A 14977-nucleotide genomic window follows, 5' to 3' on the forward strand; every position below is an offset into this window, starting at 1 on the left:
GATCTAGCAAATGGAAGAAGGCAGAAGATTTTTGTGGCAAAGTTAGAGGTAGAAGGGGAGGTGATTACAAATCAGGATGAAATAGGCGACTAGGAGTAGAAAGCCTTATGTGCTGATTCGGCCAAGTTTCTTATGAAAGGAAGAGGAGAAAGTTGGGGGTTTCAGCAATAGACAGAAGAAAGGGAAGAAAAGGAGAAGAAGGTCGACTAGGATAGTGATACATAACCCTAGCCGCCAGCCCCTCATTCTATTTATAATTAACTTAAATATGGGATATTACAAAGATGCCCCTAGTAGGGCGGCAACTCAACTAAGTACTTACAATTCTTTTAAAAATAAAAGACTAATGGGCACAAGGTCCAACAACTTCTTAATTTAAAAGAAAACAAACTAAACATAAATCGGCCCAACATAAATCAGCCCACTCAACACTAGGCACCCTTGGCTAGGCCCCACACGCAAACGCTTTGACTTTTAGCAACTAGGTGCCCACCTAGGCAACAAAAATGACAAGACAAACGCCTTTTATTAGTATCATTTATATTGTTGTATCATATTAATTTATGTGTTAATACATTTTATTATGTGCTATATATATCAATTATACTTTGTTTTAATGTTTTACTATTGAAATTTAAAAGATAAAAGGATTTTTAGGAAAGAAAAAGTTAAAAAAGAAAGAGGAAAAAAAGAATATAATTATAAAGAGGTTCTTTTTTTCTATTCTCTCTCTCTAATTAAATAAAACAGAGACTCCATCCTTATTTTTTCTATTTTACTTTCCATCTTGAATATTTATCATATAAAGTTAATAACCTTTTTAGCTGCTAATTGATATGAAATTGCTTTATTAAATACTTATTATAGTAATATTATTTTTTAAAACAATGAAATTAATATATGTAAAAGACTTTATCTTTTAAATGTGATGATTTGCCACATTTTTAGAGGAAATTTAATGTTCTTAATTGTTAGAGTGCTCGAGTCAGGGGTATTTTGGTCATTTTGGTGTATCTTATTGAAAGTGAAATGTCTATTGTATCTGAGTTTAAGTTATGTGTCCCATCTTCTATGAGGGACAAAATTGTCTTTCTTGTAACTCAAGTTTTTCATGAATAAAAGTCAAGTGGGTCAGCTAGGAGAGGTACTTTGGTACATCCTCTCTTCTAGTCTGGCCGAACACTCTTCTACTCTCCTTCTTCTTTCTCTTTTCTTTCTTCTTTCTTCTTCTCTACTTTGACCTAGAAACAACTAGGGTTTATTCACATGGTATCAGAGCATTAAGGTCTGGTGTTCGTTTTCTTGCTGCTGTCTAATTCCTGGGTTCGCCGCCAGCTTCACAGTAGGTTTCATCATCCTACAGCTGATCTGATTGAAGACTCAATAAAGGGCTGAAAAGGAGTTGTCGTTTTGAGGGCCCAGAGGTGAGAATGCCTCTGGCCGGTGCTGTGGTGGTCGTTGAAGTGGTATACTAGACCCTCTATTCAGTGTACGAAAAGGGTTGGTCGTATACAGGTATGGACACTGTTGTCGTATGTTCAAAAATGGACTGTGAATGCTGATTTTTTTTTGTGTGCTTCGAAAGTTAGTTGTTGTGGTGCTAGGTGAAACTGATACACATATCAGTCATGTTTTTTTTTTGTGTGTTTTCTTGCTCACATGTGTGCTGAAAGAAGAGTGGTAGACTGCTGATGTCCACGACAGCAGTGGTGTGGTGTTGATTGTGTTGTGGTGGCTGACATATCTATGTTTGTAAATGCTTAAAAGTGAACCCCTAGACCTTGTGTGTAATCAGTTCTGCAGTTTGCAGAACAAGTGTTCGATGAAATGACTGAGTAATTTCAGTAGTGGTGTGTTGGTGGTAAATGGTCCTGCAGTGTGCAGTCCAAGTGTTTGATGTGTTGACTGAATGGTTTCAGCTTTAGAGTGTAGTGTGTAATGTGCAGTTGAAGAAAGTGGGTTGGTGGTATTGTAAGTGAGATAAGTCTTGTGACAAGTGTGAGATTGTGGTGTATATTCAAAGGAGACATAATTGAGATGGCTTCAACTGTAGTTGGGAATGACAACAAAACAGGCATCATGCTCTCTTCAGATTATCTAAGTGTTCAAATGACATCCATCAAGTTGAATGGTGAGAACTATGTACAATGGGCAAAATCTGTGGAGGTGTTCTTGAAGGCCAAGAGGAAAGTAAAACATGTGAGGGAGGAGAAACCTTCCTCTGATTCTCCTGGGTTCAGTGATTGGGAACAAGATGATGCACAGATAATGACATGGCTTTGGAACAGCATGGAACCAAAGATTAGTGTGAACTTCATGTTCCTAGATACAGCCAAAGAGATCTGGGATCATGCTAAAAAGTTGTACTCTGGACAAGACAATACAACTAGGGTATATCAGTTATACCAAGAGTACTTCAATTTGAAGCAAGGAAGTCAAAGCTTAGAAGAGTATTATGCAAGTTTGAGAAACATCCGCAATGAGCTAAATGTGTATCACCCTCTCACATCAGATGTCCAGATCCAACAACAGCAATGTGAACAGCTTGATGTGACTAGGTTTCTTGTGGGCTTGAAGGCTGAGTATGAGCCTATCAGAGCACAGATATTAGGGGGATCAGCTCTCCCCTCACTTGAAGAAGTTTTTGCCTGTCTTAAGAGGACATCCATTGAGCCAGTGGAACATTCTTCCTTCTCTGATAGATCTGGTTTGGTAGTGACTAAAGGGAGTAGTCGTGGAAGTAGAAGTGGTGGTGGTAGCAGTGGCCCTCCAAACAACCGTGGTGGGCACATGTTTAATCGGGCCAGTGGCCGGACTGGAGGCCGTGGAAAAGGAAGGGGTAATGCTCAGAGAAAATGTACACATTGTGGCTTAGAGGGGCACACAGTTAATTTCTGCTATGATTTGCGTGGTCCACCCAACACTTGGGCTAACCATGTTTACATCTAAGAGTAGTAGCACAATTACTGAAAGCCAGCAAACTACACCAACCCCCTCCACACCCACTTGTGCTTCTGGGCAGGAAATGGTGAGTGTACCACGGGCAATATATGAGCAGTTCCTTCAAACAACTTAGCAGAACACAGCTACACTTGCCCATTCAGGTATGACTTGTTTAGCTTCCAAAGCCTCACCCTGGATCATTGATTCTGGCGCCTCGGACCATATGTCTGGGACTCCTGATGTATTTTCTTCCCTTTCTCGCACCTCCACATCTCAGACAGTTACACTTGCTAATGGTTCTACATCTCCTATTTGTGGTATTGGTGATGTTGATCTCTCCTCATTGTCTTTAGCATCTGTTTTATATGTTCCTAAGTTCCCTTTTAACCTTATGTCTGTTAGTAGATTAACCAAGTCCCTTAATTGTTCTGTAACCTTCTATTCTTCTTCTTGTGTGTTTCAGGATCTCAAGACGGGCACGAAGATTGGTGGAGGGCATGAAGTCGGTGGTTTGTATTACCTTGATGGTGGTGGCCCTCCAGTGGCTTTTCAGTCGTCTCTTACTCCTCTCCAATGGCACTGCAGACTTGGTCATCCCTCTCTCAAGGCTTTGAAGCTGCTAGTTCCTTCATTGAGTCATCTTTCATCATTAGATTGTGAGTCATGTCAGTTGGGAAAACATCATCGAGTCTCATTTAGTCCAAGAACTGATAGTCGTGTCTCAAGTCCTTTTGTTTTAGTTCATTCTGATGTATGGGGTTCAGTTAAAGTGGTGTCATACAATGGGTTTAAGTATTTTGTAATCTTTGTTGATGATTTTTCAAGGATGACATGGATCTATCTTATGAAAGACCATAGTGAATTGTTCTCTATTTTTCAGAAATTTCATGCTGAAATACGCACTCAGTTTGATGTTCATATGAAAATACTTCGCTCCGATAATGCCAAAGAATACATCTCCTCATCATTTCAGCAATACCTAGAACATCATGGAATAATTCATCAAACTTCTTGTGCCTACACCCCACAACAAAACGGTGTAGCTGAATGGAAAAATAGACATCTTCTTGAAACTGCTCGGTCCTTGATGATCAATATGCATGTCTCAAAGCACTTTTGGAGTGATGCTGTTCTTACATCCTGTTTTTTGATAAATCGGATGCCCATATCAATCCTTGGAAGTCAATCCCCTTTCTCCGTGTTGTTCCCCACTTTGTCTCCCTTTCCTCTCACCCCAAGAGTCTTTGGTTGTGTTTGTTTTGTTCAGCACTTGGGGCCTGGAGTAGACAAGCTAGATGCTCGGGCTACAAAGTGTATTTTTCTTGGCTACTCAAGGACTCAGAAAGGGTACAAGTGTTATAACCCTAAGTTTCATAAATCATTTGTGTGCCCTAATGTCACCTTCTTTGAATCAGTTCCTTTTTTCTCCAATGCCGGGGTCTCTTCTTCTCCCTTTGTGGTTCCTCTTCCTGTTCCAGTTGTGGACCCCCTTCCCGTAGTTCCCACTCCTACTGCAGATGCACATCATATGCCAGTTACTACAGAGAGGCCGCCAATTACTCAAGTGTATACTCGCAGAAGTGCTTCGGCTCCTCCTCCACTTCAGCACCCGTCGATAGATCTTGCTACTGCCCCTTCTCCCTCAGATCTTCATCTCCCTATAGCTTTGCGGAAAGGTAAACGTACTTGTACTTCTCATCCCATTTCAAACTATGTTTCCACTGCTCACCTTTCTGCTTCCCATTGCAAGTTTATATCATTACTCTCATCGGTCCCCATTCCCAAGACTGTACAGGAAGCCCTTGCTTCTCCAGGGTGGCGGCAAGCCATGGAAGAACTCTCTGCTCTACAACATAATCATACGTGGGAACTCACCACCCTTCCTCCTGGTAAGCACACTGTTGGGTGTAAATGGGTCTATACAGTGAAGCATCTTCCTGATGGCAGTGTGGAACGATTGAAGGCACGGTTAGTGGCCAAGGGCTATTCTCAGTTATATGGTGTGGACTATACGGAGACATTCTCTCCTGTGGCTAAAATTGGTTCAGTTCGGGTGTTGATCTCATTGGCTACTATGTATGATTGGCCTCTCCTACAACTTGACATAAAAAATGCCTTCCTACATGGTGATCTTGTTGAGGAGGTGTATATGGAGCAACCACCAGGGTTTGTTGCTCAGGGGGAGGCTGGTAAGGTGTGCAGGCTCAAAAAGGCAATCTATGGACTAAAACAATCTCCTCGTGCATGGTTCGACAGGTTCAGTGAAGTGGTAAAGACTTTTGGGATGAAACAGTGTCAGGTTGATCATTCCGTGTTTAGCTATAACTCGAAAGATGGAAACATCTTGCTAGTCGTGTATGTGGATGATATTGTCATAACTGGAAGTGACAGCAATGGAATTGACAGGATAAAAAAATTCTTACAGGACCACTTCAATACGAAAGATCTGGGGAAGCTAAAGTATTTCTTAGGAATAGAAGTTGCGAGGTCAAAACAGGGGATCAACCTATGTCAGAGGAAATATGTTCTTGATCTACTTGAAGAAACAGGGTTGTTACGTGCTAAACCAGCAGAGACTTCTATGGAACTCAATGCCAAGTTGAGTGTGGATGCAGGTGAAGAGTTTGATGATCCTGGAAGATACAGAAGGTTGGTGGGAAAGTTGAACTACCTGACCATTACCCAACCAGATATATCTTTTGCTGTGAGTGTGGTGAGTCAGTTTATGCAACATCCCCGGGTTTCTCACTGGGAAGCTGTTCTGAGAATTGTTAGGTACCTAAAGGGTGCTCCAGGTCATGGTTTGTTATACCAAAAAGGAGGACCTCTTGAGATAGTAGGGTACACAGATGCTGATTGGGCTGGCTCTATATCAGACAGGAGGTCAACCACAGGGTATTGTACCTTCCTGGGTGGCAATCTTGTAACTTGGAAGAGCAAGAAGCAAACAGTGGTGGCAAGAAGTAGTGCGGAAGTAGAGTACAGGGCTATGGCCCATACCACATGTGAACTAGTATGGCTGAAGAACCTACTACAGGAGATGGGTTTCTCAATTGACAAACCCATGAAACTATACTATGATAACCAAGCTGCTGTTCACATCTCATCCAATCCTGTCTTCCATGAAAGAACTAAACATATTGAGGTGGATTATCACTTTGTGAGAGAGAAAATGATAAGTGGGGTAATAACTACATCTCATGTGAGCTCAGGAAATCAGTGGACAGATATCTTCACAAAAGGATTGTCTCGGGGAAGAATAGATTACATTTGTAACAAGCTGGGACTATATGATATATACTCTCCAGCTTGAGGGGGAGTGTTAGAATGCTCGAGTCAGGGGTATTTTGGTCATTCTGGTGTATCTTATTGAAAGTGAAATGTCTATTGTATCTGAGTTTAAGTTATGTGTCCCATCTTCTATGAGGGACAAAATTGTCTTTCTTGTAACTCAAGTTTTTCATGAATAAAAGTCAAGTGGGTCAGCTAGGAGAGGTACTTTGGTACATCCTCTCTTCTAGTCTGACCGAACACTCTTCTCCTCTCCTTCTTCTTTCTCTTTTCTTTCTTCTTTCTTCTTCTCTACTTTGACCTAGAAACAACTAGGGTTTATTCACATTAATAAAGTTAGTTGCTATTTTTTCACTTAATATGTAGGGATACTTGATATGGTGTAGTTCTATGGTCCCTGTTGTACCACAGCATTTATTTTCTTTCTTATCTTTCATCCCTCCAAGGGCCTCTTTGTAATCTCCTCTCCTTCTTCTTTCTCTTTTCTTTCTTCTTTCTTCTTCTCTACTTTGACCTAGAAACAACTAGGGTTTATTCACATTAATAAAGTTAGTTGCTATTTTTTCACTTAATATGTAGGGATACTTGATATGGTGTAGTTCTATGGTCCCTGTTGTACCACAGCATTTATTTTCTTTCTTATCTTTCATCCCTCCAAGGGCCTCTTTGTAATTTTTATCTTTAGCCCTTCAAGGGCCTATTTGTAAATACTTATAACTAATAAGATATATGGGATCTTGGGGGTGGGGGTCGATTATTTAGTTTGACACTCCTTAAACTCTTGGTGTTCTCTTAACCTAGAAGATTAACATGGTATCAGAGCGGGCCATATCCTTTAGCTGCTGATTTGTTTAAGTTCTGGGTGATTAGTGAACTGTTTAAGGAGTATTTTGGTCACTCTTAAATCCTGGTTGAAGTTTTTTAGGTGCTGTTTTGGATTAGACAAAGCTAATATCTTTTTTTTTTTTTTTTTGGAAAAGACACCCAGTAGGTCAGATTTTCTTCTTTTTTTTTTAAACTGACTGATTTAATCAGCTTAGAACTTTGTAGTTGGTGTCGCCCAGGCCTTCTTTATCTGTTAATCATCCTGCCTTGAAGTTTGGATCAGTTTTGATAGGGCTTCGATCCCATCTTGTTGTTGACAGTCCTGAACCTACCATTTTAGGACTGAGATTGGTATTGCCTTTTTTTGTGATTTCTGCAGAAAAACCACAGTTTTTTGGTGGAGTACTATTTCAGTATTGTTGTTGATTTTCTATTGATCTTAGTTGGGTGATTAATCACCAATTTTTTGGACTGCTACCCTCTCTTGAAGTCTGTTAACCTATTTTGGACTGTGGGTGTGTTTTGAAATGTCTGAGAAGGCTGATATCATTCCCATAAAGTTCGGTCGAAGTTCCATTTTGACTTTTTTGTTGAAGGGAAAGGCCTAGAGGAATATTTGGATGGGAAGATTACTAAGCCAAATGAAACTGATATCAAAGGATATGCACAATGGAAGTTGGATAATGGGAAATTAGTTTCTCATATTATTGTACCCATGAGAAGGATGTGTATAGCTTATGAGATATATTATATATACATATTTGAAGAAAGTGTACCATCAATCCAATTATCCAACATGTCCAGACAGTTTCAAATTGAATATGAAATCTTTAGATTCAGGAATATTATGCCGGTTTTATTGATTTGTGGGAAGAGTACGAACTTATCAATTCAAAATCTTCAGATCCTGTAGAATGTGTCAAGTATCTCCAACGACTCTTTGAGAAAAGAAAAGTGAATTAGTTCCTTGTGAGACTTAGGCCTAAATATGAGATAACCAGGTCCAAGATATTGAGTAGAGGGACTATTTGAGATCTGGATTCAGTGATGGGGGAATTGTTGAGGGAGGAGACTAGACTTTTAACTGTTGCAAGTTTTGATGGAAAATTAATTGACTCTAGGGTTGATACAACTTTTGTTGTTCATGGAAACAAGAAATTTGGTCCTAAGGACTTTTCCAAAATACAATGTTATGAGTGCAAGGCGCTTGGGCACCTATTGTAAGCAACATGGTCACATCATCCCAAACTGTCCAGTTAGACCATCGGAAGGTGCTCAGAAGAAGAACCAACCACGTGCATATCAAGTGACTGAGCGCCAAACCATTGATGCTTCCTATTCTAAGGGTGATTCTTCTAAGGGTGAATCTTCTGCATCTCCTGCATCTATGGATGAAACTCGACAACTAGTATCATCTGTTATTTCCTCTGCTTTTTCTGCGATTGGTGAAAAACTGTTCTTTGGTTACTGTTCTTCTCAGTCTCATATTTGGACCATTGATTCTAGAGTAACTAATCATATGATAGGAGCTTATGCTAAACCCCTAGATAGCATTCATAAATCCCATCATAGACATATCATTACTGCCAATGGTGAAAAACTAAATATCATTGGTAGCAATGACATTTCCCTTAAAGTTATCTACTGCCTTCTTTCCTCTTACCAAAACCTTTCTTGTACCTAGTCTTATTGCTAATCTGATTTCTGTTGGTCAACTTGTTGATGAAGGATATATACTTACCTTTTCTCATGATGGTTGTTTAATTCAGGACCAATACATTGGGAAAGTGAAAGGGAAGGAGTGTAGGCTGGGCCTTTTATTTGCATTGAAGTTCTAGAATCCTAAAGCACTAGCATCTTCAGCATATCTTAGTTCATTTTCTTCTGAATCTATTGTTGGACAAAGAAATAATGTTTGGGATTTATGGCATAAACGTTTGGGGCATCCTCATTTTGAAAAGTTGAAATTTTTGTTTGACTCAGGCTCTATTAAAAATAAAATTCCTTTAAGTGCTTTTGCTACCTCATGTGTTTCTTGTTGCTCAAGTACATAGTTGTCAAGGCGATGCCTAGGCGATAAGGTGCCCTTTGAAGCTTGCCTTGCCTAATCGCCAAGCAGTTTTCTACTTCCTACTATAAAATACTTTTTATTCATTCTTTTTTGAGATTATAATTATAAAACAGACATTATTAAATTAAAATAATCATTTTGTGTGTTTATATACTAATTTCTTTTTATTATTTTCTTATTTATTAGGGTTTAATCAACACAAACATTGCTAAATGCTGTATTGAACCCTCAAAGACTTAAAAACCTGAACCAATAAGTAAGGAAGAACTTAAAATTTTATCTAATCAGCACATTTTTCTCCTCCATATATTCTTCTTCTACCTCTTCCTTCTTCTACTACTACTACTACCAATACTTATTATTTTCTTCTTTTCCTATAACAAAAACAAGGGTTCAGCCCCTATATTTTTTGAATTTTATTTTCCTTCTTCCTTTTCTTCTCATGAATATGTTGATTTTCTATACTTTAATAAGAAATTTATACTTTTCTTATGAAAATCATAAATAATTATTAAAGAAATATGGTTATGGTACCTAGGGAACTACCCTAGGATCTATGTTTTTAACATAAAAAAAAAATCCATTGCCTAGGTGACTAGGCAACAAGGTGCCCCCCAGTCGCCTAGCCTCGCCTTGGCGCCTTGAAAACTATGCTCAAGTAAAAGCCACACTCTACCCTTTTCTCACACATTTGAGCATGCCATTGAGCTGCCTTTATACCAATTGCTGGTTAAGCCCCTTGTAGTTTGTAGTTAAGTAACTTATTCCACCCTTCCACTAACATGATGTCAGTTTTAGTGACTAAAAGTGCTTATGTGACATTTAAAACTTTTCAAAAGTCGATTTTACCCTTTACTGGAATCTTCCTTTATATCATATGGAGGAAAATGCAAGGGACAAACTTTTCCTGCCATAGCATCATGAATGGAAAGTTTGAAACAGGTTCAGAAAAATAAAATAAAACAAAATTTGAGATGGTAAAACTGTATTTTGATTTCCTTTAATTAAGTAGATTTAATGTTGATTCTTCTTATTTCCTTTATTTTGGTTATATTCCCCTCTTCATTTGGCTTTTAGTAGAGGTCTATTTAATAATGTTAAAACAAAAGGAAAAAGAATATAGAAAAGAAGAAAACACAAACATCTGGGTGAGATTTTTTCTTCCTGGGGGGGAGGAGACCAAGCATATGAATTTGCTCTTTTGCACCATGCTGAAAATGCATGAAAAGATAAGGAAAGTTTCCTTTGACCCTCTTAAACTCCCATCTTATATATTCATGTTACAAATAACTCTTGAGAAAATCTATCAAACAAGTCAATAATGTTTGAGCTTGTTTAAGTAAGCCAAAAGAGTGCCTGAGCTTGTTTTAGGAGTTGAAAACCTATTTATGTGAGCATTTCTGATGCTTTTTCCAGGTATTATGCATGGGATTACCGAGTATTGAGGACATTTGCTAGACATTACTCAACAGGTGAAGTAATACCTGAGAAATTGGTGGAGTCAATGAAAGGTGCCAAAAAGATGTTTGCAGCAACAGAACTGCAGCGGCAGGTTTATGATGGCCTTAATCTTGCTTTATGTTTGTTTATCAGATGATGGCTTTTAATTATGTTCATACATGTATAAAAGTGCAGCCTAGTGCATGAGGCTCTCGCCAATGCGGGGTCTGGGGAGGGATAGATGTACGCAGCCTTACCTCTGCACATACAGAGAGGCTGTTTCCAAGATTTGAACCCTGGTCACCCAGGTTGCGATGGAGCAACCCAACCATTGCACTAATGCCCACCCTCATGCATACATGTATGTAGGTAAAATATGGTTTAAGCATGATGAACAGAAACCTTGTGGCATGCATGATTATCATCCAGACTTTTAAACCACTAGGCTGCTTGCAGAGCAAGTTTTCAACCAGGATTAGCAAATAATTCACCATTTTGAGAATCCAAACCAGTGTTGTCAGAGCCAGGTTTAATTGGACAGTGAAACTGGTGAACCTGTGACTCTATGAACTTTCTGGGTCCTGGTTTTGGATGATTTTTGAAGGCTGGGCAATTAAATTGCTGGTTAAACTGGTAAACTGTCACCCAGTGAGCTTTTTGTTCTTCCTATGATCTGGGTCTGACAACACTGGTTTAAACTGTTTTAGTTTGATCTTTTTGCTTCTCGTATGTCAATGGACCAAATTTGAACTGGCACAACAATTATTCTTGAGCACCCAAAAGAAAGCTTATAACTAGAAGATCTGGATCAAAAGAAAATGTCATTTGTGGGATGTGGTCCATCAAATGGTTATTGTAACCAACTTATAAAAAAAAAAATGGTTATTGTAACCAGTGTAAATCTAGATTAATTATTGTATTCTGTTGGTGTGGAAATTTTAAGAAATCCTCATGCAACATAGTTCACTCAAACAAATGATTGAGTTCATATTATGTTGAGTAAGACCTATTCATTTTGTCTCGGAAAAATAAATGTATAGAACAGATAAAATAAATAGAGAATTCTTTAAATGAGAATTCCATTTATATTTCTTTCCGGATCCCAACTTTACAAAATAAAAGCAAGAAACTTTATAACATCACATTCCTTTTTGTACAATGGAATCATTGGTACAAATATTTCCTGGACTATGAATTTACTTCTCACACTTAGCTGTGGTCATCCAGATAAAATAAACTGGTTATAGACAACATCATTCTTCTGAACATTGCACCTGGAAGGGAATCATAATCAGTCAGGTTAGACAATTGGATTTTAGATGGTTTTCTATCACTCCATCTTCAATCTTCAGATCTACATTTCTAGGGAGCCAAAGTCAACCATAGCTATAGATGGCATGATCTCTAACTCACTTTAGTAAGAACTATAATCAACTAAGTAGAAACGCTCAATTGTAAACGGTTTATTTCCCTCTATCTCCACAATTTCCCCTTTAACAAATATAATTCATGCGTAGTTACATAGCTTCTTCATACTGACTTCTCTCCATCATCCAAATATACTCAGCTTTACTCAACTAAGCCCTGTCCTAACTATATGGGGTTGGTTACATGTATCATGTTATGGGGACTGCATTTTACAGGTCATGAAACTCCATATTCAAGCTTTTGCTGCTGTATTTGCAACCATAAATCTCCCTACAAGAACTGCCCATCATACTGAATGTTGTTTCTCTGTCTTCCCAACAGGTTTTTTATGCCCTGATTGACCAAACACTTTTTGGGGAGCAGTCATTCTCACCAAGAGATACAATTTCAGTTGTTGGAGACCTCAAAAGACAACATACCAGTTGGAAGCATGTTGAGGGCACACATTGGCACACGCGATTCAATCATCTCTTAAATTATGGAGCAGGTGGAGACTACATTGTTTTCATTTCATTTCTAGGATGTTCCACTTTTAGATTAAACCTTCATCTGATGGTGTGTGTGTGGCCTTGTGGGCCCTAATCAGGGTATTCCTAAGCCCATCAGTCGAATTGATGTGCCTCTTTGAATTCTTACAGAGAAAATAATGAAAGGTTGAGAAATTGATCTGCATGTTATGCTTGAGCTTACCAAATGGAAGCTCGTGGCCTTGTGGGTCCTAATCAGGGTATTCCTAAGCCCATCAGTCCAATTGCTGTGCCTCTTTGAATTGTTAAAGAGAAAATAGTGAAAGGTTGAGATTGATCTGCATGTTATACTTGAGCATCCACAGTGATATATTTCCAGCTAAGGATATTTTATGTTATATGTGCCTTGTCAGATGCTTTCTGTAACCCTGAAAATATGCTTCCCTTGCTGATACAAAGACTCAACATGTATTATTTGGAAGTCAAGTTTTGGGTGAGAAAAAGGACATTTTATGTGTCACTTGATAATTGTTTCTTGTCTAATGTTGCTCTCCTAATTTGTATTTCACAACATAGGTGAGGAGTTTGGCCTCCTAACCTCCATTGTTGATGCGGGGGTTCTTCATTTATTGTGTGAAGAATCTTTAAGTTCTAAAATGCTATACAATCTGAGAATATGAAAGGGCAGCCCAGTGCAAGGCTCCCACCAATGTGGGGTCTGGGGAGGGACAGATTTATGCAGCCTTACCCCTGCACGTACAGAGAGATTGTTTCCAAGATTTGAACCCTGGTCACCCAGATTGCAATAAAGCAACCCAACCCAGGAAATATTTTAGATCAGTTATGACTCTTGACCCAGCTGGCTGGGTATGACGATCTTTCATTATTGTGTGCCTTTGGGGGAAAAGTCCAGAAAGAGTCATTGCTCTGATAGTTTAGATTATTTGTGGCTTCAATTCTCTTGGATATTTTACATGTATCGATCTGTCAGGACTTGGACAGTTATGGAATGGTAGCTTCCACCTTTTTGCTGCTATCAAGTGTTAATGTTTTGATATTTATAATTTTATCACCATGGTTCATCTGAGGGCTTGGTTATCTTTGCTAGCTCTCTTCATTAGTTTCTGTTATTCTTTCTCAACCAGAGGGTTGGGTGTTGCATTATCCTATGTGTACCACCTACCATGTTTAATGCCCATTGGTTTTCATTTGTGGTTAATACATGCTTAAATGCGATATTTATCCTTGTTTCGATGTCCTATCTGGATTGCTGACTGTTTGATTGCTAATATTTAATTGAAATGGCTACTAATTTAATGGATGCAGGTTATTATAGTTACCTGTACGCCAAGTGCTTTGCTGCCTCAATATGGAAGGAAGTGTGCTCAGAGGATCCATTGTCATTGGCCACTGGATCTGCTTTAAGAACCAAATTCTTACAGCATGGGGGTGCAAAAGAACCATCTGATTTGTTAAAGGAGTTGGTCGGGGATGACATGCTACGAAATTATAATAATGGGATAATCCCCAACATTAGCAACCTGTGCGAGGAGATGGAACTCATGGAACATGCGAAGCAGAAGAGCATTTTGTAATACTGGAGAAACACATTTTTCCCCCTACATTAGTCTTTGCAGTGCATAGCCAGTGTGATGATAATCTAAAATTGTTGTCTTCTGGTTGACTTGTATGATCTTGTCGAAGTGCGGTGCATGGAGTTATGCTGAAGACGTTAGTGACTGGACAAATATTTATGAAGAACATGCTTATGTGACTGGACAAATAATTATTTACCCTCTGCAATTAATTAAGCCAATTCTCTCCAGGCAGGGGGGATGGGAAGGGTCGTTAGAGATGTATTCATGGTTTTAATGGTTGAAATTCGCTTTGTATCATTTTTGTTGCCCAACATCATGTATATGTATCATCTATTTAAGCAAATTGAAGCAGGAAAGACTGGATAAATCAGTTCTCTAAAGCTGTTTTTATAGTTGAAATTTGAGAAGTTTGGCTAGCCCCCTCTTCTCCCAAAAGATCAAAGCATTGGGCCTTTGTACTTTGGAGGTGATGAGATATATTTGAATGTGTAAATGGTAAAACCACTAGGCTAGGATGAACTTTTGGGGAAGCAGCAGAAGATTACCTGCTCTTATAGCCTGTTCATAGTATCAAAAGCATCAAAATAAATGTACTCAAATAAGAAGCTTTCTGTCCTGCACATGGTTCAAAAGAATTCAGATTTGCTCCTGAGTGCGCCTCACAGCACGTTGCAGCCGTGCATTGGGAATCTCTCATGGATGACAATATATAACTAGGGAGATACTCTCGACGTGCGGTTGCAAATGCTGTGAGATTGGTGAGGCACGCTCTGTGAGAAACAAATCTGGTTTCAGCTCAAAATAGATGGAATATTTGGGTGGCTTACTCTCTTTTTTAATTTATTTTCTTTTTTACCACTCTGGTATTTCATCAAATAAACAATGTATGAGCCTACGAGGGATTCTAATGTTTA

At 38.8% G+C, this 14977-nt stretch overlaps 1 protein-coding gene across 2 annotated transcripts in view; it reads left to right on the top strand.

Moving 5' to 3' along the window:
- The window catches only part of LOC104611543 (Zincin-like metalloproteases family protein), a 69710-nt gene extending 55267 nt beyond the window's left edge, over nt 1-14443 (top strand). For both annotated transcript variants that reach the window (XM_010278639.2, XM_019200129.2), the window contains 3 exons: nt 10547-10682; nt 12320-12485; nt 13792-14443. In XM_010278639.2, coding sequence (XP_010276941.1) covers nt 10547-10682; nt 12320-12485; nt 13792-14060 — 571 coding nt within the window. In that variant the 3' untranslated portion in view covers nt 14061-14443. The remainder of the gene's footprint in view (nt 1-10546; nt 10683-12319; nt 12486-13791) is intronic.
- The last annotated feature ends 534 nt before the right edge of the window (nt 14444-14977 follow it).

Source organism: Nelumbo nucifera, chromosome 4 (genome assembly GCF_055504915.1).
Source record: "Nelumbo nucifera cultivar China Antique chromosome 4, China Antique-T2T, whole genome shotgun sequence".
NCBI classification, from domain to species: domain Eukaryota; kingdom Viridiplantae; phylum Streptophyta; class Magnoliopsida; order Proteales; family Nelumbonaceae; genus Nelumbo; species Nelumbo nucifera.